The sequence below is a fragment of the Diabrotica virgifera genome, chromosome 10, assembly GCF_917563875.1.
Source record: "Diabrotica virgifera virgifera chromosome 10, PGI_DIABVI_V3a".
In the NCBI taxonomy this organism is placed as follows: domain Eukaryota; kingdom Metazoa; phylum Arthropoda; class Insecta; order Coleoptera; family Chrysomelidae; genus Diabrotica; species Diabrotica virgifera.
The window spans coordinates 30,083,929-30,110,292 of record NC_065452.1 but is presented as its reverse complement, the minus strand read 5'-3'; the positions used below and the strand labels follow the sequence as shown (position 1 = coordinate 30,110,292).

The 26,364-nt window shown below is 30.8% G+C and overlaps 1 protein-coding gene across 1 annotated transcript in view; it reads right to left on the bottom strand.

The window, feature by feature from the left end:
- Nucleotides 1-26,364, bottom strand: part of LOC126893173 (apoptosis inhibitor 5-like) — a 65,598-nt gene that overhangs the window by 27,331 nt on the left and 11,903 nt on the right. The window contains exons 4-6 of the mRNA XM_050663127.1: nt 18,276-18,473; nt 8,618-8,812; nt 323-682 (exon numbers count right to left, since the gene is read on the bottom strand). Of these exons, the coding sequence (XP_050519084.1) occupies nt 323-682; nt 8,618-8,812; nt 18,276-18,473 (753 nt within the window). The remainder of the gene's footprint in view (nt 1-322; nt 683-8,617; nt 8,813-18,275; nt 18,474-26,364) is intronic.

Here is a 26,364-nt window from a genome sequence, read left to right as displayed (position 1 = left end):
TTTGTATATAAAAAATGTGCAATAAATACCTCTTAAAACCCACCAAATTTAATTTTCATAGCTCAAACGGTCTTAAAGCAATAAAAAAATTCGCAGTTTGAAAAAAAAAAAATTCAACACCCCGTAACTTGGAAACGAAGCATTTGCGGACATATGTTTATAGAGCAAACTGTCATTATTTTTTCATGTAGAATTACCCCTTAAAGTTTTTCATATTTATTTACTAACACCCTGTATATACTCACAATTACAAAGTGATTGCCAGTAAGTCTTATTTGTTTCATTTTAACAAAATTTGAAAAAGGAAATTTTGTAAATTTACCTTTCTAGAACTATTCACAGGTTTAAAGGATAAGTGAATATTACACCTATATGTAGGGGTCTGATAAAATAAGTCTTTGATCAAAGTATTAATATTGTCTAATAGTGTAGGTGCTGTTTTAATTTTTTCGTCATCTTTGTTATGTACTATCTCAAGAGCACGTTTGCATCCTCCTACACCTCTGGAGAAATAAGCCAGTCTAGATCTAAAATCGTTGAATGTAGTTGGATCTGATGTCAAATATTCAGGAGCCTGTCTTACTAATTTGTGGAAGGCATAAAGTAAACATTCTACAGCAGAGAAGTTTAGATTTGGAATTTGGTTTATATCCTCATCTTCTGGTGGAAGAGGCATGTACAGCTGAAACAACAAAGTAGTATATTATCCAACGAGCATTTAATGATGGTCATTATGATGTGAGTTTCGTATAAAATACGAGCTTCATAATGATAATTAAATGCAAGTTGTATACATGATTTTTTCCATGATCATTCACAACAAAAAGTTATATTAAAATTTATTCATTTTGCAACGCAAACAAATTAAGTAGTTATATGGTTAAATTAATTATTTTGTTGATACATTTATATTTTCAACATTTCAATTATAATTAAAACGAATTTAAGGATAAATTTTTAATATCTATACAGGGTGATTGATTAGTAGGGTAAAGCTCAATAGCTCCGCTATAGTAATAGATAGCAATAAAAGTTAATAACAAAAATTTTAGCCACCTTTGAGCTTCACATTACAAAATTAGTAAGAATGTTACAGACCTAACTTAGGTTTTTTTAAATGGAACACCCTATATTTTATTTTATATTCGAAATCCTGTTAACTTCTCCATCACAAAAATATAAAGGTTTGTAATGTTATACAGAGTATTTACAAAGTTATAACCAATTTTGTATGAAAATCGTAACAAGTTCAACTCCCTGTATAAATAAAAATAAGTACAACAGCAATGGTTTATTAATGCCATATTTTTTATTTATTGTCAAAACTTTTAAGAATTATTGATATTGCTAATTTTCTTTATATCAAATACAGGGTGAGTCAAAACGCAAGTACATTATTTTCTTAGTAATGTTAAATGGAACACCCTGTATTTTATATCATTATTGAAAAGTAACATTAACGTACTTTAATTTTTATATAACATTCCCTATGCCCAAATTTATTAGTTTTCGAGATATTTTCATTTTTCAGAGCAAATTATTTTAGGTGTTTAAATTTATCTAAATTTTAAGTAAGCCATGACTGAATTGACAATTGAAGATTACCGATTATCAATCCGGTAATCAATGTAACACTGTAGCAAATAAAGAAATAAAAATAATTTATTAGTAATACATTTTACAAACAAAAACACAACCACTACATGCAACATTTTTGATACAATTAAAAACTATCTTTTTATGTAAATGCATCAAATAAACAAAGAAAATTAGTAATAAATTTTACAAAAAAACACAAAAACAAAATACAATATTTTGTGAAGACAACTAAACACTACTTTTATATGTAAATGTAACAATGTAACAAATAAAGTACGAAACATAATTTATCAGTAATACATTTTGCAAAAAAAACATGTTTGAAAAAATTAGAAGCTACTTTTAATAAAATATTTTTAATATTTAATGACATAAGGTGTTCAAAATTATCTCCTAACATATTTATGTACGCCTAAAAACGATCATTGAATGAGCTACTTACTCTACGGAGCATTTGTAAATTAACACATCGAAATACTCTTTGTATTCTATTTTTCATCTCATCCCTTGTTGTTGGAGGTATTTTATAAACTTTATTATTAACGTAACCCCAAAAAAAATCAGTCCAGTTTATTAAATTCTGGTGATTTGGGTGGCCACGCTACTGGTCCATTGAGAAATGAAAATATCTCGAAAACTAATAAATTTAGACATAGGGAATTTTATCTAAAAATTAAAGTACGGTCATGGTACTTTTCAATAGTGATATAAAATACAGAGTGTTCCATTTAAAATTACTGAGAAAATAATGTACTTGCGTTTTGACTCACCCTGTATTTGATATAAAGAAAATTAGCAATATCGACCATTCTTGAAAATTTTGACAATACGTTAAACAATATGGCATTAATAAACCATTGTTGTTTTGCTTATTTTTATTTATACAGGGAGTTGAACTTGTTACGATTTTCATATAAAATTGGTTACAACTTTGTAAATACCCTGTATAACATAACAAACCTTTATATTTTTGTGATGGAGAAGTTAACAGGATTTCCAATTTAAAATAAAATATAGGGTGTTCCATTTAAAAAAAAACAAAGTTTGGTCTGCCACTGTGTTATCGAACACCCTGTAACATTCTAAATAATTTTGTAATGTGAAGCCCAAAGGTGGCTAAAATTTTTGTTATTAACTTTTATTGCTATCTATTACTATAGCGGAGCTATTGAGCTTTACCCTACTAATCAATCACCCTGTATATAGTCTTCAGACATTTCCTTAAAAACATTTAATTTTTAAATTAGCCGGTTTGTTTACATATTGTGAACTGTCAAAGAGTCTATTGGTTAAAAATCTGTATCATAATGAATCTCATTATGATACAAGTAGTGAAATCATAATTGATATATTAAAATATGAGAGTAGAAAAATATTATTAACTCTTTCAAACAATCGAGAAATGCCGCGAACGCAACATAGAACTCCAAACCCTCTTTGTAAACTTCAGAAATTTTCGGGCTAGTAGACCAGGGTAATAAGCTGGAAATAGACTATGTTCGGGACACTCGAAAGATCCAGGTAGCTGACTACTTTTTTAGTTATTGTAGACCTATAGGAAGAAAACCTACCTGTTTCCTGCCTAAAGTTCGCGTCCGTTTTTAATGATTAACAATTTAGTGCAAAAATCGCGATTTTTTCGATTTTTTGCACCCCATTCAAAAGCTAAACAGTTGACATAAAAGTACAAAATTTAATTTTTTAGAACATTGAAAAACCTTCAAAATGCCGATTTTTGAAAGTTAAAAAGTTAATTTGTTGCTACGCAAACTGCAAAGTAAGTGAAAATCGATATTTGTTAATAACTTTTACTAAAACTACTTTAGAAATTTAGGGTTTCACCCAAAGTTGTGTATTGGGGTACTTAACAAACCCTTAAAATTTGAGACCGATCCATTAATTAGTTTAAAAGTTATTCTATTTACTTATCCCAGAGACCTTTATTTTGCAATAACATAAGACAGAAAATAATGAAGATAAAGCAATTCTGCGTATGTAAAATGAAAGTAGAAAAGTGATACTATCAAAATATAATAAAAAAAGATAAAAAAATTATCTAATATGGTCAAAAATAATAATGCCAAATTTTTGAAATTTTGTAGTTTATAAACATTTAGAACAACTTTAAAAATATTGTCCGTAGAAAAAAATAATTTTACATATTCGAAAAGTTGGTATTCTACACGAATTTTTAAAAATGTTGTTCAGTTGGTGACTAGTCGTGGTAAGTGAAGGGAGAGCTGGGAGCCGCCAAATGCACGAGTTCAAAAACTAAAAAAGGCAACTTAAAACTACTATCATTTTCTATATCTCGGGATCTACTGAATATATTTTGATCTTTCTTTTTTAATTTGTATGTAATTTTTCTGTACATTAAAAATATGTAATTTGTCTATTTGCAATTTGACATTTATTAATTAATAAACAATCTAATTTGTTTAAACAATTTTTGAATAAATAATTTTTCCCCAAAAATCCATGTTTTTAATCAGACTATCATTATTAATCATAGAAGAAGTACTTTAATAAATAAATTATCTTCAATAAATAATTACCTAACAAAAATAATTTATTTATTAAAGTGAACTTTAACGTTTTGTATGATCATTAATGATACTATGATTAAAAAAATAGATTTTTGTAAAAAATATTTTTTCAAGAATTGTTTAAATAAATTAGACTGATTATTAATTAATAAATTTATAAACAAATTGCATATTTGTAATGTACGTAAAAATTACATACGAATTAAAAAAAGAAAGATGAAAATCCATTGAGTTGATCCGGAGATACAGAAAATAAGTACAGATACTAGTAATCGTTTGAACTACAATTTTGAAAAATCGTAGAGGGTTCTGTGAAGATACAATGTTTATGCAAATTTTTTAACAAAAAATACAAATCCCATTATTTAAAATGGCATCAATGAAATTCCTTAATTATTATAAACAAATTAGCTGTGAATTAAAAAAAAAACAAATGGCTAACTTTGTCCCTAATGAACTCATGCTAAATTTTTTTATATGAAAATTCGTGTTAAGATACTAGCTTACCGAATATATAAAAAGATTGTTCCTACGGACAATATTTGTCAAGTTATTCTAAATGTTTATAAACTACAAAATTTAAAAAATTTGGCATTAGGATTTTTGATTATATTGATTATTTTTTTCATCTTTTTTTAATACATTTTGATACTATCAGTCTTCTTTCGTTTGGCATACTCAGAGTTGCCCAATGGTTATTATTTTCTGTCTTATATTATGGCAAAATAAATATCTCTGGGATAAACAAATTGAATAACTTTTAAACGAATTAATGGATCGGTCTCAAATTTTGAGGGTTTGTTAAGTACCAAAATAACCAACTTTGGGTGAAACCCCAAAATTCTAAGTTAAATTTAGTAAAAGTTATTAACAAATATCGATTTTCATTTATTTTGCAATTTGTGAAGCAACAAATTAACTTTTTAACTTTCAAAAATCGGTATTTTGAAGGTTTTTCAATGTTCTAAAAAATTAAATTTTGTAGTTTCATGTCAATTGTTTAGCTTTTGAATGGGGTGCAAAAAATCGAAAAAATCGCGATTTTTGCAATAAATTGTTAATAATTAAAAAACGGACGCGAACTCTAGGGAGGAAACAGGTAGGTTTTCTTCCTATAGGTCTACAATAACTAAAAAAGTAGTCAGCTACCTGGATCTTTGAGTGTCCTGAGAAAATCCTTATTACCCTGGACTATAGGTATATTGGAAGAAATACAATATTTATTTAATGAAATGAAAAATCAAGATGTACTGACACAGCTAATCGGATTAAAAAAATTACGATGAGTGGATATCATATTAAAATAACAAAATAAGAGGATAGTACACACACAATTACAATAGAAACAAGAGTGTGATAAGGTACTAAGGTTTCAAGCACACTATTCATATTTTCTTGTAATTCTGTTGGATTGCAGCCTCATCAAATGTCCATACCGGTCATGTGTCTCTTTGCGCTATTTTATTAATTATTGGTTGGCCACTCTCCTGATAGTCTCGTTGCTTAATCTATTCCATTTTGTCTTTCCAACTATCCTTCGTAGGTGTCTCAACTCCATTGCATTTATTCTGCTCTTATGTTTTTCCAGAATTGTTCAGTTTTCACTTGCATAGAACACAGTCGGTGTACGAAATATGTAAATATGTTAGAGTATGAATATACTTTCAGAGGGTGTGGACTGTAGTTAGGGATTGCTAGTTTACTGGTTCAAGTGGGAGTATAAAGGTTTTATACAGACAATATTCATATGTATAATAAAGTCTTACCAAATTGTGAAATCTTGTCCGAAACACTGAAGCCGGTCACATACGAGAAGACTATTTCCGTACCACGTGCCTCACGTTTTGACTGTTGCGAAATCGTGTATGGCGTCACTCCCGAATTACTGTTCGTGCACGTATTTCTATTGTTCGTTTCAGCCAAAAAGAAAGGCTGGACCGTTAAGAGATGAACGGTACCGACTTGATACGTTGAAAGATCGTGGCGAAGAGATTCCACCCTCACGTGTCAGTGGTACTTGTTGACTGTCGAACGGCTGATGAGAGAGAGAGGTTCACCCTTTGGCGGGTGTACGAGAAGAGAGAAAATTCTCAATCCCAAATTGTCCAAATATTGTCTGTCTGTAAGGGTGAGGAGAGAGGGTAAGAAATAGGAGGGATAAAATGGTACTATTGAACAGGGCTGGCTTGAGTTTTATTTAAAGTTAAGGTTTTTAATAAGAGATTAAACACAGTAAAAAATATGATAATATTTTTGACATGTCAAAATTGAACAGTCGGTATCATTAAAATTGTGTTATATATTTTTGTCCTTGTCTCTCTTGTAAGTTTTCTTTTTCCCAGTACTAGGGATAACGCATAGTATAACTTATTTGATTTATTAGCTCTATTTGTTATTTTATTGTTTATTTTTCCGTCATTTAGTAATTCATAATCAGATATTCGTAAGTTATAACTATTTCTAGTTCTGCCATTATCTTCTTTATCTTTGTCGATGATTATCATTATTTTACCTTTTTCCTCTATTTTTTCCATTTTTATTTCTTCTATATTTAGAAGGTTAGAATATAACGATATTTTCTACATGCGAATGTTAATGTTCCTATGATTTATGGTGTTAGTGTCTTGAACTTTTATATTGGTCGACTATTTCAAATGCAGTTCGGACACAATGTATTAAATGCGTATGACCTAGTGTTGGGAACTATCGAATAATTCGATAGTTACTGAAGTATTCGAATTATTCGATGGTTGAAAAATCATTCATTACTTTTTTTTAATACGCATGCGTCTATTTTATATTCGAATGTTTTTAGTAGAATTAATAGTTTTTAATGGACGAATGTTTTTATTCGAATGTTTTAAGTGAATAGTTTTAGTAATGGACGAATGTTTTTAGTCGAATGTTTTAAGTGAATAGTTTTGGTTTTAGTAATGGATCGACGAATGTTTTTAGTCGAATGTTTTAAGTGAATAGTTTTAGTAATGGACGAATGTTTTTAGTCGAATGTTTTATGTGAATAGTTTTAGTAATGGACGCATGGTTTCAGTCGAATATTATTTTAAGTAGCATGAATACTTTTAGTAAACTCAGATGAATGAATTTTATTCTAGTTGAAATGAAAACCTGTTACAGAGGTAGATGAAAAAAGGAATGAAAAAAATACCAAAGGAATTAAATTTAATTTAATATTGATTTAATAAAGTCTATATAAAGTAGAAAATAAATAAATTTGTTCTTTTTGGTAAAATATTTAAAATGCCTTTATAGGTACCTATTAAATAATCCAATAAAAGAATTGAATACTTGGTTATATTATGCCCAATCTAAGAAATAAAGCTTGACTTTCATAAGTTTTTTTTGGTCTTTAAGTGTTGTATATTTTATAGTCTTGTATGTTAAGAAATATACTTGATCCTATGTATTTAAATTTCTACTTGAAAGTTTATTTCTGTGGTTATTTATTATTCTTCTTTATTTGTATTAAATAATAGAAATTGGTAGATGCATTTGTCATTTTTATCCTTAAAATATTAAATGACGTATTTTATTGTTTATACACGATAATAATATTGTTGTTAATTAATAAATATTTTGGCAAGTAATGAAAATCAAGTATAAATACAGTTATACAAGTTATAAAAATGAAATAATGCAGTTATAATCCCTAACGCATCAATAATATTGATCAACACAGTAGGAAACTGTAATTCAACGTGGTGGCTGTGCATGAGCTCGTCATATGATAAATGATAAAATGTCCTGTAGAGGGACATACTAAATCATTAAATTAGCAATAATTAAATAAATTGATTGACATCATTAATTGGAATAAAAAATGATATGCCTAACCTCTCTGTCTCCATTGTGGATCAAAATCTTAGAATATAAAATTTATTTTCTATTTTATATTGCTAGATCAAAATAGTAGGAAACTACTGTTTCAAAATGGCGGCTACGCAAGCGCTCAATTAAATTAGTAACGAATAGATTTATTCGAATGAATTCATTCGATAGTTAAATTCATTCAACTAGTAATTATTCGATAGTTCAAATCATTCGATAGTTCCCAACACTAGTATGACCCGTTTTATTTTCGTTGATACTGTATAGTTATCGCTGTTTACATGTTCTCCTTTTTTCTATATTGACACGATGATGTTATTCTGCCAGTCTTTAGGGATTGTTTGTGTTCCCACGCCTCTATATATTTTCCATAGCCAGTTTATTCCTTCTTCTCCCATATATTTTACTATTGCTGGTTCAATTTCGCCATCTCCACTTGCCTTACCTATTTTTATGTTTGATAATCCTTCTATTACTTCTTCTCTACTTATTTGCTCTAGCTCTATGTTTTCAACGCCTTCATATTACATTGTTTTCCTTTATTTTTTCGGCAGATATCAATTTTTTTCTCACAATAGTCTTTCCATACCCTAGCTAAAATAAATAATACAAATGTAATATATTACCTTCAATTTATCAAATATATGAACAATGTATGATGATGGAGTATCTAATTTGCCACAATGATTCGAAAGATCAGCCAGCAGTTGTAAAAGCTTTGTTTGCATTACTTCACCATCTTGTAATTCAGCGATAAGATCCCAATTTGGCAATATTTCCTTACAATAGAATTTTACATACTCTGTCGATTCAACTGTTGCCTACAATCAGAAAAAATATTACACATATAAGCAATGTTGACAAAATAATACTATAATAATAATAAATTATAAACCATATAAACCATAAACAAAAGAAAACAGAGATAACTACTGAATTTATACGAAGGGTAAAACAGCTGCTTCGCTCACACCTTAATAGTAGAAATGTGTTTAAGGCACTAAACACCTACGCATGTTCCGCGCTTAGCTATTCATTTGGCATTGTTAAGTGGACAAAAACGGACATAGAAAATCTTCAGCGAAAAGTAAGAACGCACCTCACAAAGGCACAAAAACACCATCCAAAAAGTGCTGTAGAAAGAACGACATTACCACGCAATTTAGGAGGAAGAGGACTTATGGATATAGGTGAGCAATTAGACAAACAAATTGCTAATTTAAGATCTTATTTTCAGATGCAAGCTAAAACATCTACTCTACATCGCGCTATCTGCGCAGTAGATGACACAACAACGATAAAACTGAGGGAAGCAGAACTGCGCATAAACCACCTTACTAAGGACGACAAAGTGCGCGCCTGGATGGGTAAACCTCTGCACGGGCGACATCCCAATGAGGTCAGCCAAGACTATGTCGACAATATAGCGTCGAACTACTGGTTGACATCAGGAAAGATGTTCCCTGAAACGGACGGTTCATTACTGGCCATTCAGGATCAGGTTATACCAACCAGAAATTACCTGAAATATATCATCAAAGACCCTCATGTTCAAAACGACAGATGCCGATATGGATGTCAAGCCCAAGAAACCATCCAACATCTTACAGGGGGCTGCCAGGCATTTGCTGCAACTGAGTACAAGGAACGGCATGACGCAGTGGGAAAAATCCTTCATCAGGAGATAGCTATCAAGCTGGGACTTCTCCAAACCGACCATCTCCCATATTATCAATACGTCCCTGAGAGTATGCTTGAGGATGGCAACTACAAGCTATACTGGGACCGCACTGTGCTCACAGACAAACCAGTGGCACATAATAGACCAGATCTCATACTAGTTAATAAACTTACTAGGCAAACAACATTAATAGAGGTGGTAATACCTAACGTTAATAATCTACGTGTTAAATACAACGAAAAGATCGCCAAGTACAGAGACCTAGAAATACAAATCAGGAGACAATGGAAAATGGAAAGTACCCAGACGATACCTATTATTCTGTCTACTACTGGAGTCATTCCGAAGAACCTCTTAGAGTACATAAAACAACAAGGTCTTAATGAACATCTATATAAGACCTAGGGCTCGATAACACGGAAAGAGTCCCACCAGAGCTCAATCCTTTTGATACCTGGGATAAGTGAATTTTCCCCTTAAAGCGAGTGAGAGCCGTATGGCTAAATCTGGGGTAATAATAATAGGACTACAACAGCCGAAAATGTGACGATGCATTGTTTGAGAATGTTGAGAAGGCTTTCTATCGAAAACTCAATCCCAGCGTAGAAAGTGTCGATAAGTCTTACCCTAGCCAAGAAGAAATTCATTGGGGAAATCAACTTTCTACACCAGCTGCTCTTAACAACAATGCTGGCTGGATAAAAGATACGACGCAGAACTGTCACTACTACGTTACTACTGTCTACGAACCATTCACCACTGAAGAGGTTTCAAATGTCATCAAAGAAGATACTGGAAATATCTTGGACCAGACAAAATTCAAAACTTCTGGCTTAAAAAGTTTTGGAGCATTCATAAATGTTTATCAACATTAATTAATCATGCTATTTCTAATCCGCAGAAAATACCATCATTCCTAACTCAGGGAATCACTTATTAGGGGAGTGCATATAGATTTTCACTTCGGAAAAAATCAAACAAGATAGAACTTTTTGTATTTTCATTAAGAAATGTTTAATAAACAATATATCAAAAAGTTCTACTCGAGAAGTGGGTGCTTCATTTTTTATTAAACAAATGAACTACGAAATTAGATGTTTTTTTTTAAATAACTCCGAAAATATAAATTTTAGAAAAAAACTGACTTGACCATTGAAAAACTCAGAAAATTTTACAGAAAAAACCTTATATAAAGAATTTTCTAAAATTAAATCTGTATCTTCTATAATTTTTTATTTATAACGCTAAAGTCACCCTTCTCACAAACATTGGCGCACTGTAAACTAGCGTACAGCGAAGTGTATGGTTAAGTTATTTTAATGTAATTCTTTAACTAATGGATCAAATGAAATTATACAAATTGAACATGAAAGAAGAATAATTAAGCTCTATATATATATATATATATATATATATATATATATATATATATATATATATATATAGATTCGGGTTAGAACGTCCTGCGACGTTGTCCGATGCCCAACTGCCATCGCGTCCTATCATTACAATCGTCCTCTGTCAAACCTCGTTCGCTCATTGATCTTCGAACTGCTTCCATCCACGATTTCTTTGGTAGTCTTTCTTCTGGCATTCTTTGAACATGCCCATACCATATAAGCTGTTTTCTATCTATGCAGTCGGTCACAGCTTCTTTTAGACCCATTTCTTCCTTAATTGTGTTGTTTCGAACCCTATCAAGTTTCGTTTTTCTAGCTGCTCTTCTTAGTGCATCAATTTCTGTGGCTTCTATTTTCCTTATTTGATGTTCTTTCAGACGCCAAGTTTCAGATCCGTACAACAGTGTGCTTTTTATCATTGTGTCATATATTCTCAATTTTCTTTGTTTTCCTATTTCAGTACTCCATAAAATTCCATTCAGAGATTTAATTAATTTCCTAGCTTTATTTATTTTACTGTTTATCTCTGCATCATCCGTTCCTTCTTTGTTAAAATTTATTCCCAGGTATTTACAGTCTTCACATCGTTTTATTGTTTTCCAGTTGCAGGTCAGTAGTTTCCTCTCCTACGCAGAGGTACACCGTCTTTCCCATGTTCATGATCAAACCCCATTTTTCAAATTCTTCATTCAATTTTCGTGTCATGTACTCGAGATCCTCTTTGTCATTTGCACATATTACTTGATCATCGGCAAATTGGAGGGTATACAAACAAGTATCATCGTCCACCTGTATGCCCATTCCTTTGCATTTCGATTTCCACTGGTGGAGAGCTTTACCAATGTAGATTTTAAAAAGTGTCGGTGATATGCAGCACCCCTGTCGTAGGCCTTTATTGACTCTGAATGGTTCCGATATTCTGTTGCCTAATTTTATCTGGGCTTCCACGTTGTTGTATATATTCTGAACAGCCTTTATGAGTGTATGATTGATTGAAGTTTCCTGGAGTACCTGCCATAGTTTCGAGATAGGTATGTTATCATATGCTTTTTCTAAATCTATGAATGTAAGCCAAGCCGCACACCAAAGAAACATGAAACGAAAAACATGAAACATGAAACGAAAAACATGTTTCATGAAAAGAAAACACTGCTAAAAACATCTCAAAGTCCGCCTACTAATGAAACGAGTGTGATTCATGCTAATGACACATTTTTATTTTCGGAGAGTCTCATAAATGGCCGGATATATATTTGTTTAGCAGTGGTTTATTTCCATGAAACGTAATTTACGTTTCATGTTTCTTTGATGTGCGGCCGGGCTAAGGTGGGTTGATCTATTCCGTGCTAGTTTCTTCTCTATAATTTGTTTCAAGCAGAACACGTCTGTGCAAGATCTACCAGCTCTAAACCCGCTCTGCTCCTCTTCCTCTTGGTTTTTGTATTCGTCTTCGATCATATCTCTGATTATTCTTCCATAGATCCTACTTACCGTACTCGTTACTGATAGTCCTCGGTAGTTATTGCAGTCTAATTGGTTACCTTTTTTATATATCGATGTTATGAAAGCTGTTTTCCATTCTTCTGGGATGCTTTCTCCATTGACATACTTTGTGAATATGTATGCAAGAGATCTAAACAATTTCTGCGTTCCATTTTTTATCAATTCTGCTGATATTCCGCCGGGGCCGGGGGATTTTCGATTTTTAAGCTGTTTTACTGCTTTAGTCACTACTGCTACATCAATTAGTACTTGTTCGCCTTCTATATTTATTTCATTTTGAGCTTGATCTTTGTGTTCTGTTCTTTCTTCGGTAAATGATCTATCCATTTTTTGTTGGTATTAGCTGTATTGGGTTGTAGGATTTTTTATCGACTTTTACATTGTTAATGAATTCCCATGCTTCACTGCATTGTCTACCTCCGATATAAGTATCTATTTCTTTGCACTTTTTATCCCATGTTTCTCTTTTTCCTTGCATGATCTTTCGCCTTGTGTCTTTTTTCTTTTCTTTGTATTTTCTGAGATCTTCATCTTGTTTTGTGTTTAGCCATTTTAGATATAGCTCCTTCTTTTCTCTAACCAGTTCTTCAATCTCAGAGTTCCACCAATATTTATTGCTTCTGGTTATTTGTCTAATTCCCAAGGCTTCTTTAGCAGCTTTTCTTATACTGAGCAGTACTTTCCGTATGCCTCCTTTCCGGTAAGACCCTCTGTTTCTTGAAGATATTTATCTAGCCTTTGTTGATAAAGATATTTTGTACCATCATGTCGTAGGCTTTCTACATTATACTTTTCCTCTGTGATATCTGTTGTGTTTTCTTCCGGTATTTGTGTTGATCCTTGCTTGTTCGATTGTACTGGGAAAAAAATTTTAGTTTTAAGCAGGTGGTGGTCCGATATGTTACATATTCCTCTATATACCCTGACATCCTTAATATCTAATACGGTTTTCTGTTTGGTTATCACATAATCTATTATTGATCTTAAATTTCTAGTAGGTTGTGTCCATGTGTATTTTTGTATTTCTTTGTGCTTAAAGTAACCATTATTGATTGTTAGCTCATGTTGTTCACATATATTTATTAACCTGTCTCCATTTTCATTGACTATGTCTTCTCCAAATGGTCCTACTACTTTATTATTTGACTTTTTACCGGTTCTAGCATTTAGATCTCCTAATATTATTATTTCTCTGTTGTCTCCTACTTTTATTATTGTTTCATTTAAATTCTCGAAGAACTGATCTTTTTCCGCTATTAGAGCATCGTTTGATAGACCATACACTCCTATAATCGTTATTTTTTGTTGTAAGATGTTCATATTAACTCTCAGTATGTTTTCGTTTACTGCTTCCCAGTCTGTGATTTTATTTTTTAATGTTTTATGTACTAGTAGGGATACTCCTCTTTGTGCACGTTGATCTTTTGGCACACCGCTGTAGATATGTAGGTAGTCGCTAATTGTTTCGACTCCCGTTCCTTTCTTTTTCGTCTAATTAAGCTATCTTATGGTTATAATAGAAAGAAATAAAATGTATGGTTATAAGTACGGTGTGGGCGGAAAATGAGCCTTACATGAATTTTGTTTAAAAATGATTTAAAAATGTGTAGTGTAACTAATACAATTTTTCTTATAAAACTCTCAATTTTGCACAACTTACCTTTCAAGCATTTTAATAAATGATGTTTTACTCAAAAAAAATCTCAAAAATTTAATTCAAATGATATGACGTCTCAAAAAATGTAATTTTTTAAATCTTCGTAGTTTTATAGAATTACCACCACTTTAAGACGATGTTACTCAAGTTTGAACACAGCTACTACAGTTTTATAAGTACTCTTTTAAAGCATAGGATGTAATCCTTAAAATGCACTAAATTATTTTACTTTAGAAATGAAATAAACTATTTCTTTTTGAGAAAATTAAGAAAGATAACAAAAATGTAAAACAAAAACCGAAAATTACCAACTAAAAAAATGTTTATACCAAAAAATTTTTTTCTGTAAAACTTACCTAAAATACATTTAATAATAAGCTTCAACAATAATAAATGTTCAGTAAAAAAAATTTTTTTAGCTCTTAGCGCTAACACAGACGGAGCGGCGTACGTCGACTGAACCCCCGCTGAGATGTCGACAGCGACGCATCCCTTATTATACTTTGATGCAGTGACACACACCAGGCACTCTTAACATTTTCGCTACATCGACTTTGCCGCGGCGCATCCTAAAAACCATATGTCGCCCAAGCGGTTTTACGACTTCGACGGCGTGGTGTCTGTGGGTGTTTTGTGGTATAACACAGACGTTTGAGCTGTTTTCTAGCGAATTTTGTTGTAAGTGTTGCCAAATCTGGTGTAATGATGGAAATTACAGACTCGAACTATATTTTTACTTGAATTTTTTACTCCCATATCAAATTATTTTTATATGGGACTCATTGTATTTTTAATTTTTTTATCTTATATCTTAAAGGGCAACTTAATTAGGAACATTTCTATCTGGAAAAAAAGTAATCTACTAAATAAATTATTTTTCAAACTCTTTAAACCTAATTTCACAAACAGTCAAACAGAATTTTCAAATCTGTAACCATATTGACCAGTTTAACTTGACTTAAGTTATTTGTCAGAAGGATTGAAAAAATAAAATTATTGACTCCATAAAAATAAAGATAAAAACAGTTATCTTACCTTATTTATTATTTTATTTATTATGCTCTACATGCCTTGTATTTACAATTTTACATAATACAGTTTATACTAATAACTTATAAATATAATTTTATTTGATGTCTATTATGTAAACATTGCTGAACCATGGTTCTCCACTATATCCTTTTTTCGCCTTCTCTTTCCAGTGTGTAATTTTCATCAATATTATTATATTCCTGAAACTTTCTTGCAGTCCTTTTCTTGGTCTACCTCGTCTCCTAGTCCCAACTGGTCTTCTTAGCAGTACCATCTTTGGCATTCTTTCCTTATCCATCCCCTCAACATGACCTCCCATCTGATTCTTTATGAGTTTGTGTATCTTGTTATACTTGGTTCCTTGTAAAGCATCCTTAATTCTTGATTGGTGCTTCTATGCCAGCCGTTTTCTGTATCTGTATTCTTTTCCATGAAAATAGAGCTCAGTATGTTCCGTTCTCAACTCTCTATCTTCTGTTTTATTTAGCACCCATGTCTCACATCCGTGGGTGACCGTTGCTCTTTATTACGGTTTTGTATATTCTGGTTTTCGTCTTTCTCAATACGTACTTTGGCTTTAATTTGAATAATTTTTTTGTTAATATTAATTTGTGAAACATCACTATTTCCCAATACATGGGGTATAATAGAGGGGCATCAATTTAACACCTGTATTTGCTCAGTGGCGTACCATAGAATGGACAGCGTTATAAATAGTTTTTCTTAGATGATACGCTTTCCCTCATAACGGTGTTATTTCTTGAACACGGCTCTTTAATACTTACTAATAACTCCTGAAAAGATTTTTTAGACATTCTTGTAAAATTAAAAAACTTCTCTGGGCCTTTATTATATTAATTTCGTTAATATAATGTGTAAAAAATCCCTTTTAATTTCGTTCCTTTATGATGGGATGTATCTAATATCTGCGTTTCTTTAATCTAAGATAAAATAAACTTGCATTTATTACAAAAGACAAATCGTCATAACTTTCAGACATCGTATCGTTCAGCAGCCAACAGGCGACTAAATTTGGCAACAACGAAATACAAATACTTTAAATCGTAGCATAGCTGCCGCTGTTACACCGCGCCATGTGTTTTAAGCTGCCTCGACGTCGATTCGACGCGCGCCGCCTGGTGTGTCCTTGCTCTTATACAGAATGTCTGCGTAACTTGGAACCTATTGATAATTTTTTATTATCAGTTTTACGAAAAAAAATTATTCTTTATAAAATACTCTGCATCGTATACAATCTAAGATGAAATTATCAAATATCAAATTTAATTAATTTTATACGAGGTATGTCAAAAAATATGAATTTCACTCAGGAGTAAAGTACCTTTACATTTCACAATATCGAAAAGTGTTATTAAGAAAAGTTGTTTGGAATTAAAAAATTTGTTTTAGTGTTCAATTACATCCTTCTAATTAAAATATTTTGAATAATAAAAGCACGTAACTAAAAATTCATATTTTTTACATTCCTCGTATAAAATTTAAAAAGTTTGATATCTGATGGTTGTATCTTAGATTTTTGACCAGGGAGAGCATTTTATGAAGAATAACTTTTTTTCTTAAAAGTGATAATAAAATAGTTATCGTAATTGTAATAAAATGATGATGACTATCCGTAATTTGAGAAAAAATTGAAATTTTTTTTTCAATTAAAATGATGTAGTTGTATATTTAAACATAGTTTTTAATTTCAAACAACTTTTCATAATATCATTTTTTGATATTCTGGAATATAAAGGTACTTTACTCTTTAACGTAATTCATATTTTTGACATAACTCGTATAAAATTGATAAAATTTGATATCTGATGGTTAAGTTTTAGATTGTTGACTATCCAGAGCATTTTATGAAGAATAACTTTTTTTCGTAAAATTGATAATAAAAAGTTTTCCATGTGGTTCCTAGCTTCGCATACATACTGTATAAGAGCTTCTGTATAAGAATTTTCAAATTGCAATGCCATATTCGGTGCAGCATAATCAAAAACAAAATAGAAACATATTTGATCAAAGTAAAATGATGAATTTACCGATATTTTTAAAATTATTTATACAAAACAAATGTTATTGTTTAAACAATTAATAAACAATTAGCGGCCAAATCTGTGAGTAAAACTTTTTACTTTAACAAGTATATAAACTAACAAAAAAAGTTTTAGAAAAATATAAGCTTGTTTGAATTTTTCCGAAACAATGCATATTTTCGTTCTAATTGCACTCCCCTATATTTAATACCGAAGGATCAAAATAACACCCCAAATCCAGTGAAATACCTCCCAATTACTTGTCTTCCAACCCTGTGCTCTAAAACTCTAAACAAAATCATAGAACAGAAAGGATGCACGAAGGGTTTCATGGGCTGTAAAGAACAACTTATCATCGACTCGAGAGTCATTTCTAACCAGGCTTTCACCAAGGAACCTTTTTTTTTCAATAATTGTTTTCTTTTCCTCAAAGGTAGTTTTTACATTCTTCTTCTTTACGTGCCATATCCGCGACGAAGGTTGGCAATCATCATTCTATTCTCACTTTTGATACTACAGCCGGAAAGAGTTCAGTTGAGCTGCATCCAAACCATTCTCTGAGATTTATCAGCCAGGACATTTTTCTCCTACCTATGCTGCGCCTTCCTTGAATCTTTCCCTGCATAATTAATTTTAGAAGTTCATATCTGTCACCACGTGTTATATGACCCAAGTATTGAAGTTTTACCGTATCATTCTAAAGATACAAATTATTGAAACAATAAATCCTCCCATTAAAGACAAAGATATAAAAAAAATATTTAGTGATAAAAAATATTTAAAAAATACTATAAAACGTAATAAACCATAACCTCCCAATTTTAATATAATACCAGATAAAATTACGTTTAAAATTTCTGGAAATTGAAAGAACTACAAGGTGGGTGAGTGTATTAATTGTGCCGGTGAGTGTATTAAAAATAAAATATAAGTTAATGCTATATTATAATGCTTGTTTAAAATACTTACATTGAAAATAGGCAAGACATGGTCAGTGCAGATAATAAGTCTATCACAAAACAAACTATCTTTGCTATCAAACTCTTGGTTTATGTCTGCTCTATGTGCTATTAAATTAGCCAATTCCTGTTGGCCAATTGCTGTTTTTGAATATTTTGTGTTCATAAAGAAAGGAATTATTATTAAAAACTCTGTTACTGTAGACACCTGAAATCAATGAACATATTAACATAAGAATAGAGTAGAAATAGCTTCACAGGAAGAGGTTAAAAAATGATTTGTTGTATACGGTTGATCTGAAATAAATGACTTCCACTTTGAAACCGCCTAGACCTAGACCAGGGGTTACCAATTAGTTTCCCTGAGGGTCCGTTTCGAAAATCTATGACACTTCGGTGGTCCGGATTTAATGCTGCCTGTGTCTGGTTGTTCTGATTCGGTTTCTTTGCCAATTCTTGTAATAAAATATCTCCTATAAACAAATCAGAAGGGTGCCGGGCGAAATTTTTGAGCAGAAATTGTTTCAACAATTTTTTTAAACAAATTCAAAACATCACTTTTTTTGGCCCCGAAAATATGTTTTTAGCATTTTTGGGTCATCTTAAACAAAAAAGATCTGTCATTTTATCAAAACTTACAGAGTTTTCAAGCATCGAAATGTGTATTTTCGCATTTTTCAGATTTTAAATGGCTTATAACTCGAAAACTATCAACTTTTCAGAAATATGACAAGAGATCTTTTTTGTTTAAAATTACCCAAGAAACCTAAAAATACATTTTTCGAGGCAAAAAGGTAATTTTGAATTTGTTTAAAAAATTGTTTCTTCCGGCACCCTTCTGATTTGTTTAAAGGGTACATTTTTGAACAAGAATCCGCAAAGAAATCGAGCCAGAACATTTTTTATACGAAAGTGGCCTCACACATGGACTAATATAGAAAGGAAAACTAATAATATCTGATTGTTTTTTGGTCACTGTAGACTTAAAGCTTTCCTGGTATAGTAAATAAAATATAAATTCATTGTGTATTGTTTTGATGTTATTATCAGTACATTTTGAACACATCAGTATGTATTGTAAATTGTTACTGAGAATATTTTAAAAACTAGGAATTTATATTTTGAATGCTAATGAAGTTTTTAGACATCTTCAGTTTTGTACATAGTTTTTAACTTTCTTTAAATCCAGTTATTGAAATTGAGGAATTTAAAATAAATAATAATAATACAAAATGATAATTAACATGTTATATTTTTACACAGTGTCGTAGCTGAAGATTGCGGGGCCCCCCGCGACAATTTTTGTGGGCCCCCGTATTATAAACATAACCACAACAACTAATAACAGTATAATTACTAAAATATGTGAAAATGACAATATTTGGCCTCTCTTTAATAAGTCTTCATTAGTTAGTGTTAATAGATTTTTTGGGAATAGACATGAAAACCTTTTATACATATATCTTTATCCGACAAACCTATTAGTAAGTTGTTGCAATATTATACTTATCTAAATTTACATTGAAAACATTAACTAAAAAACTTTTTTTGCTAGAAGTTATTTTTTCGTTGCAGCTGAGCTCATCGTAAAATTGTCTTTTTCTACAACCTTGTTAAAAATGCAATTTTTAGCACTCCATAGGAGCGTTAAAAATGCTACTTTAAAGCACTAGTGAACTAGTGCATTGGCATTTTTAACGCACTGCAGTTAAAAGTGAATTGTCAAATTGTGAAACGTAAAAATATTTATATTTCATTTATTAACACTAATATTAATAGTACAACTTGCGCAATTTGAAAAAGGTGGTTTAAAAGGTTTTTTAAAATTTAATTTAAACTGTATTATTGCATTTTCCACACGTTTGTAGAAAAAAAACTATTCAAAGTTAGAATATACAACAATAAAAGTAGAGGTTATTCTATAGTTGTTATGATTTACGTATTGACAGTATAGGCAGTTTTGATGTAATGTCAAGAAAAATATAAAAATGAAATGTCAGTCAAGTTCAAGTAAAAGTTTTTGTAGGTATTGTCCTATAATTGAGAATGAATAAATTATAATGTTGATATATATGACGTTTGTAGAAAAAATATTGTATGATATAGGTACGTGTTAAAAATTACATTTTTAAGGCACTCATGTGAATTGCGGAATTCGCTTCGCTCATTCTGCAAACTTTCACATGCGTGCCTTAAAATTGTACTTTTAACACTTATATTATAAATAACTATTATACGTTTTATCCGTTTATTTTTAAATTCCGGTATAATACCCCACTATTATGCTATTCCTGCTGCGTTTGCTAAAGTTTCGGAAAACGAATGTCTCATTTCTAGAAGATTATCGAGAGTTTTTTCAAAAAGTTGAAGGGCGACCGTTAACTCTGTCATTTCAGATTGCAAAAGTGTAGATGTTAGATTAATAAAGTTTTAAAGTATTTTAGATTAAATAGTAATGTTAACGCCAAATTCAAAATTATTCAAATGCTCTAATAATGCATTAACTTATAATTTTTCATCGTTTTTTAGATAGCAATGAAATTTTCGTTACAGATTTCATTACTTGTCGGAAAGCTCGATGCAAAGCCATAACAGTATGTCTGGATGACCACCGGGTTTCATCATTAAGTGTTGGCAAACGCCATGGATCCAAAGTCATAATAGTACATAGTAATAGTCAGTGGCGGTTTCTCCATAAGTGCACATGTGCACGTGAACCCCCAAAATTATTTTCACATCAACATTCATATATGTAATATTTATCATTCTATAAATAACATTTTAATCTAACTATACAGTAATTGAAATTCGAAATAACAGATTCAAGGAGTTTATAAGTATCTAATAGGTAACATTTAATTATTTTTATTCTATTTCAAAGGAGAAACTTCACGGATGCGAGGCCTTAGACAGAACCCCGCGTTCACCGCTCTCAAGGTGGTTCCTATACCAATGACTTTTCATACCGCAAAATATAACTCACCACCCACCCCGCTACCCTCTATAGCCCACAAGTTTAGATGGCCATAGGATCACAAGTTGGATGTGATCTTATGGCATGATCTTATGATATTTTCAACGTGCGCCGGCACACGTATGTTTAAATTTTGCTTTCGTGAAGTTCGAATTTCGGAACTATATTAAGAATGGAAGGATTTGTGGATGTAAATGTTAGCGTGGAATATTTAAAATCAATTAAATTTTCTTCATTATATTTAGAAGAAAAATTAAAAATGCCGAAACCAAATTTAGACCAGTAAGGATCTGCGAAAAAACGTCTATTTTTGGATGTGAGAGGTGGCATTCGGATTTTTGCAGATAAAGTTAGGTGACACCTTCAGTAATAATAATTGACTTATGCTCCTTCTCAAATATGCCCGGAACATTAATAAAAAAATTAAAATATTTAAAAATTTCGAAAAACATCGATTTTTTTCTGCTTTCTTTGCTTATAACTTTAAAAGATTCGTTTTGGAACAAAGTCGTAGAGAAATAAAATAAAGATAATTGAATTTTGTATGACACACGACTGGTAAAAAATGTCTTAAGGTATTACCTTTTCTGCAATATAGCAATAAATACAAAATAAGGGGGCAAAATAAGTCTGTTGTTATTCAATATTTTTTAACCACTTTGGTGGCACTTAAAGCCTTGTTAATTCGCTTAGGAAATTCTTTGTAACATCCTTAAATCGTGTACCAAATTTCATAAAAATCGATCTAATAAATTTTGCATAATAAATTTGCAATCTAAATGTTTTTAAAAAAGTTCAAATTTTTTAAAATCTTTCTGAACAAAAAGTAGACCATTTAGAAGTTGGCTAATTTTTTTTTACATATAAAGAGGTGCTCTACCTATCTAATACACTTTACAGAATTAAAATCGGATTATTTAAGGGGCCTCAGCAATGTTTTAAATTTAGAAATAATTTTTTAGCTTATAAACAAATAGCTTTGTTTAAAAATAAAAATATTAATCTTTAGCAATGCAAATAATTAAAACCGGTTTAATTTAACTTAAACTTTCAAATGCTGTCAGCAGAATTGCTATTTTTATTTTTTAATCAAACGTTATTCGCGTTCAAAAATTGCAATTTCTCGATTTTTTGAAAGTTCCACCGCGTTTATCTCGAAAACTATGCATCCTACGAAAAAACTTGTAAGAACATTGTTTGTAGTAAGTTAATTTTAATGAAATTTGGTGTACGATTTTAGCACATTACAAAAATTTTCTAAGCGAATTAGGAAGTTCCAAGTGTAACCTAAGTGATCGAAAATCATTGAATAAGGACAGGCTTGTTTTGCCCCCTTATTTTATATTTATTGCTATTTTGAAGTAAGGGTGATAAATTAAGACATTTTTAACCAATCGCATCTGATAGAAAATTTAATTATCTTTGTTTTATTCTTATACGACTTTGTTTTAAAATGAACAGTTTTTAAGTTATAAGCAAAAAAAAAGTAGAAAAAAAAACGAAATTTTTAAATATTTTATTTTTTTATTAATGTTCCGGGCATATTTGAGAAGGAGCATAAATCAATTATTATTAACGAAGTTATCACCTAACTTTATCCGCAAAAATCTGAATGCCACCTCTCACATCCACCTAAAAACAGATCCTTACTAGTCTAATTTGTTAATTAAGAATGTACCAAAGTGCAAACGTCGGGATTATAAATGATTATTTAAAATGGAGATTTGTGTACAAACTTACAAATTGTGTAGCTGTGAAGCACATATTTGGAGAAGAGGAAGCATAATGAATAAAATAGAAGATACGATTTTAACTATCCGGCGCAGTCCACTTAACTAAATTTTTGATTGAAAATAATTTACAAGACGATTTTTCTGAAATAATTTGAATTCTCCAATTATGTACTTGTTACGATGCCAGTGACAACTGCAGAAACAGAACGATGTCTCTCTGCATTGAAACGTATCAAAACCTTCCTTAGAATAGATATGGGCCAGAATCGATTAACTGCACTCGCAATGTTTTCAATTTAAAAAAATGATTCAAGAAATTCCAAATTTTACTGAGTTTGTTTGTGAACAATTTTTCTAAAAAATAACAGGCGACTGACTTTCGTTACAACTTGCTTGTAACATTTAAACACTAAATTATAATTTTAAGTCAATAAAATACATTATTTATTGTAATTTTTAATAAGGTCCTCTGATTTTTATAATTTGAAGACACTCAAAAAATTTTACCTACGGAAATGGGGTCTCAAGGTCTTTTTATATGTTAACATTATGTGTGCACCCCCAATATTTTACACCAGGCGCCGCCACTGGTAATAGTACATCCTATCTTTTAAGGGCACCCAAAGTCCCATTGAACGACAATGTTAACATTATGTCATATAGCTCTATAACCAAAGCACCCAGGGACCTAATTTTTGTTTTATTTTGAAACTACATGTATTGTTTAGTCCCACGTAGATTTTTGTAAAGTTAGAGTGAAAGAAACATTTATTTTAAAATTTTTTAAAATTCTCTTACAAATAAAAAACCCAAAAAAGTTTAGATTTTATTTTTTATTTTGTTTTTGTACATTTTTCAATAAAAATTTACGCGGGACTAGATATTATCTATCTACAATTACTGTAAAAATTTGGACCTTCTATCATCTCAGGAACCAAAGATATCTGACATCAAAAGTCAAAAACCTAGTATTCGGGAAATCGCAAAAACATAAAACACTCTAATAGGTTATAAAGCTACCGGTACACGGTAAGTTGAGTGCAGACGTTCAGAAAACAAATAGTTTTGTAACCATGGATATTTTATACTGTAATGTGTTATAATATCGTTGGAAACAGAAGATTTCAGAGAATAATTTTCAATCATAACCCAAAAAACTTAAAAAATTCAATTTTTGAAGTTTGGCTGCCCTTAATGCTTGCACTAAAAAAACATAATCTTTTAATTATATCCTAAAAAAACCAACTCCTGTACACCAGCAACGGCATCATTCAACACTAGAGGTTCAGGTTGTGTACGGAAAGGTGCTTTGATTGTATAAATTTTAAAATTTCATTTACAAGACCTTCTGCATTTTGGTCTAACATGCGAATAAATCTCAAAAAACTTTTAACAACTTCTGCTTTAAAAGGTTAATTATTTTCATCGCAAGTTACGTAGGTACCGGAAAATAAAATTAAGCTGATTGTGTTTCGAAATATCTTGAGTGGTATCAAGAATTATTGAATAAAAACATTGTTTTTTAAATTAATCAATTCGTTTTCAGTTTCTTGAGCCAGCAAATTTATAACTTCGTTTTGTATTTGGGGGCCCAAGTAATGTGTTTTTTTTAGTTATTGTTTTTATCGATTAATTTAGCTAAAACATGATCATATTTAGCTAGTAAAAGAACCACCGACAAAAAATTACCTTTTTGGGAAACCACCGACAAAAAATTACCTTAAATCTTGAAGGCTTTAAGGCGCCTTGCGGGCCCTGCGGGCCTGTCAGCTACACCACTGTTTTTACATTAGTTTCAATGCAAGCTGTTTGTTGCAAACTTATTAAATCTGAAACTTATTTTAGTTAAATGCACGGCTGAAAAGTACTCCCACTTAACATATTATAGTAGAGAGGAAATGAATATAAAAAACGCACATGACAATGTTATATTACAGTTTACTTAAGTTCAAAATAATGATTATAATAAGTATAACAATAACGAAAAAAACGTTTAACAAAATTAAATTATCAGGGAGAAAAACGTTATTTTTGTTATGTGCAACCTGTTTGAACTTTGGAATGAGTTTAGTGACTGATTCTCATTAGGGAGTTGAGATATTCATCTGTTAGCTGAGATCTGTACCGATTTTTAATAAAGTTCATTCTTGATAAAGCGGCTTCGCACACATAAGTTGAGTCAAACATAGTACACAATTTCATGGCCAAACATTTTCAAAATTGCGAAACACTAGGTATATTGCGGACCGCGGTCCGCCAATTGGTGACCCCTGACCTAGACCATAAGCTACAAATTCATAAGACAAAGGAATTGACTGTGAGGATTACATATTGCGGACATATTACACTAGGATGAGGATTACATATTGCGGACATATTACACTAGATGAGGATTACATATTACACTAGGTATATTGCGGACCGCGGTCCGCCAATTGGTGACCCCTGACCTAGACCATAAGCTACAAATTCATAAGACAAAGGAATTGACTGTGAGGATTACATATTAAAAATCACCTTTTGTTTGACAGGTTTCAGTACATAAATATATATTCACAACAATTCACAGAACATTGAACAATAAGACAATAAATAATTCACACAATAATGGACACACAAAATAAAAGAAAATGGAAACAACATATAAAGAGAATGGATGATAATCAAATAACTAAATGAATAATAAATTACCAACATAATGGAAGAAGTCTAAGATATTACATGAAAGTGTGTGATGTTTGATGCCAGAATAGGCACCAAATAACTAAACCCTGGAATGAAAAAAAAAAAAAAGAATGTGTGTGTACTTTGTAAGCACGTAAGAAGATATTCTTCTATGATATAATAGGTAATTTAAACGAAGTAAATATACTTAAAAGGTTATTTATACTTATTTTATTTAAAAATCAAACTAACTTTCTTATCTACCACTTTCAAAAAAGAAGAATATCTTCAAAAATTATATAATAATATACTTACAATCATAAAATCTATAAAAAAAAAATAAAAAAATAATAACTTGCTTGGGGCTTGAACCCACTTTACGTATACCGCGCCGTACGAAAGTTGACGCCATTTCAAACTGCACCAAACTCTCGTATACGTCATGTGGGAATATACACAAACTAAACGTTTACACCATAAATTTATATGAATTTAATAAAATTACTAGTTTGATTTTTGTCGAAATAAAATACAACAAAATATAGAGTAAGAAAACGATATATGAGATGAAGATTTGTAGAAAGTTTGTTCGTAATCAGATTATGTAAATTAAAGCATTGCCTACTAATACGTAACTACATTATTTTGTTTACATTTTCCAGATAGATAGGTATTGAAACTATTAGGTATTTCCAACTGAAGCATTTAGAATTACGTACCTGCGGCTT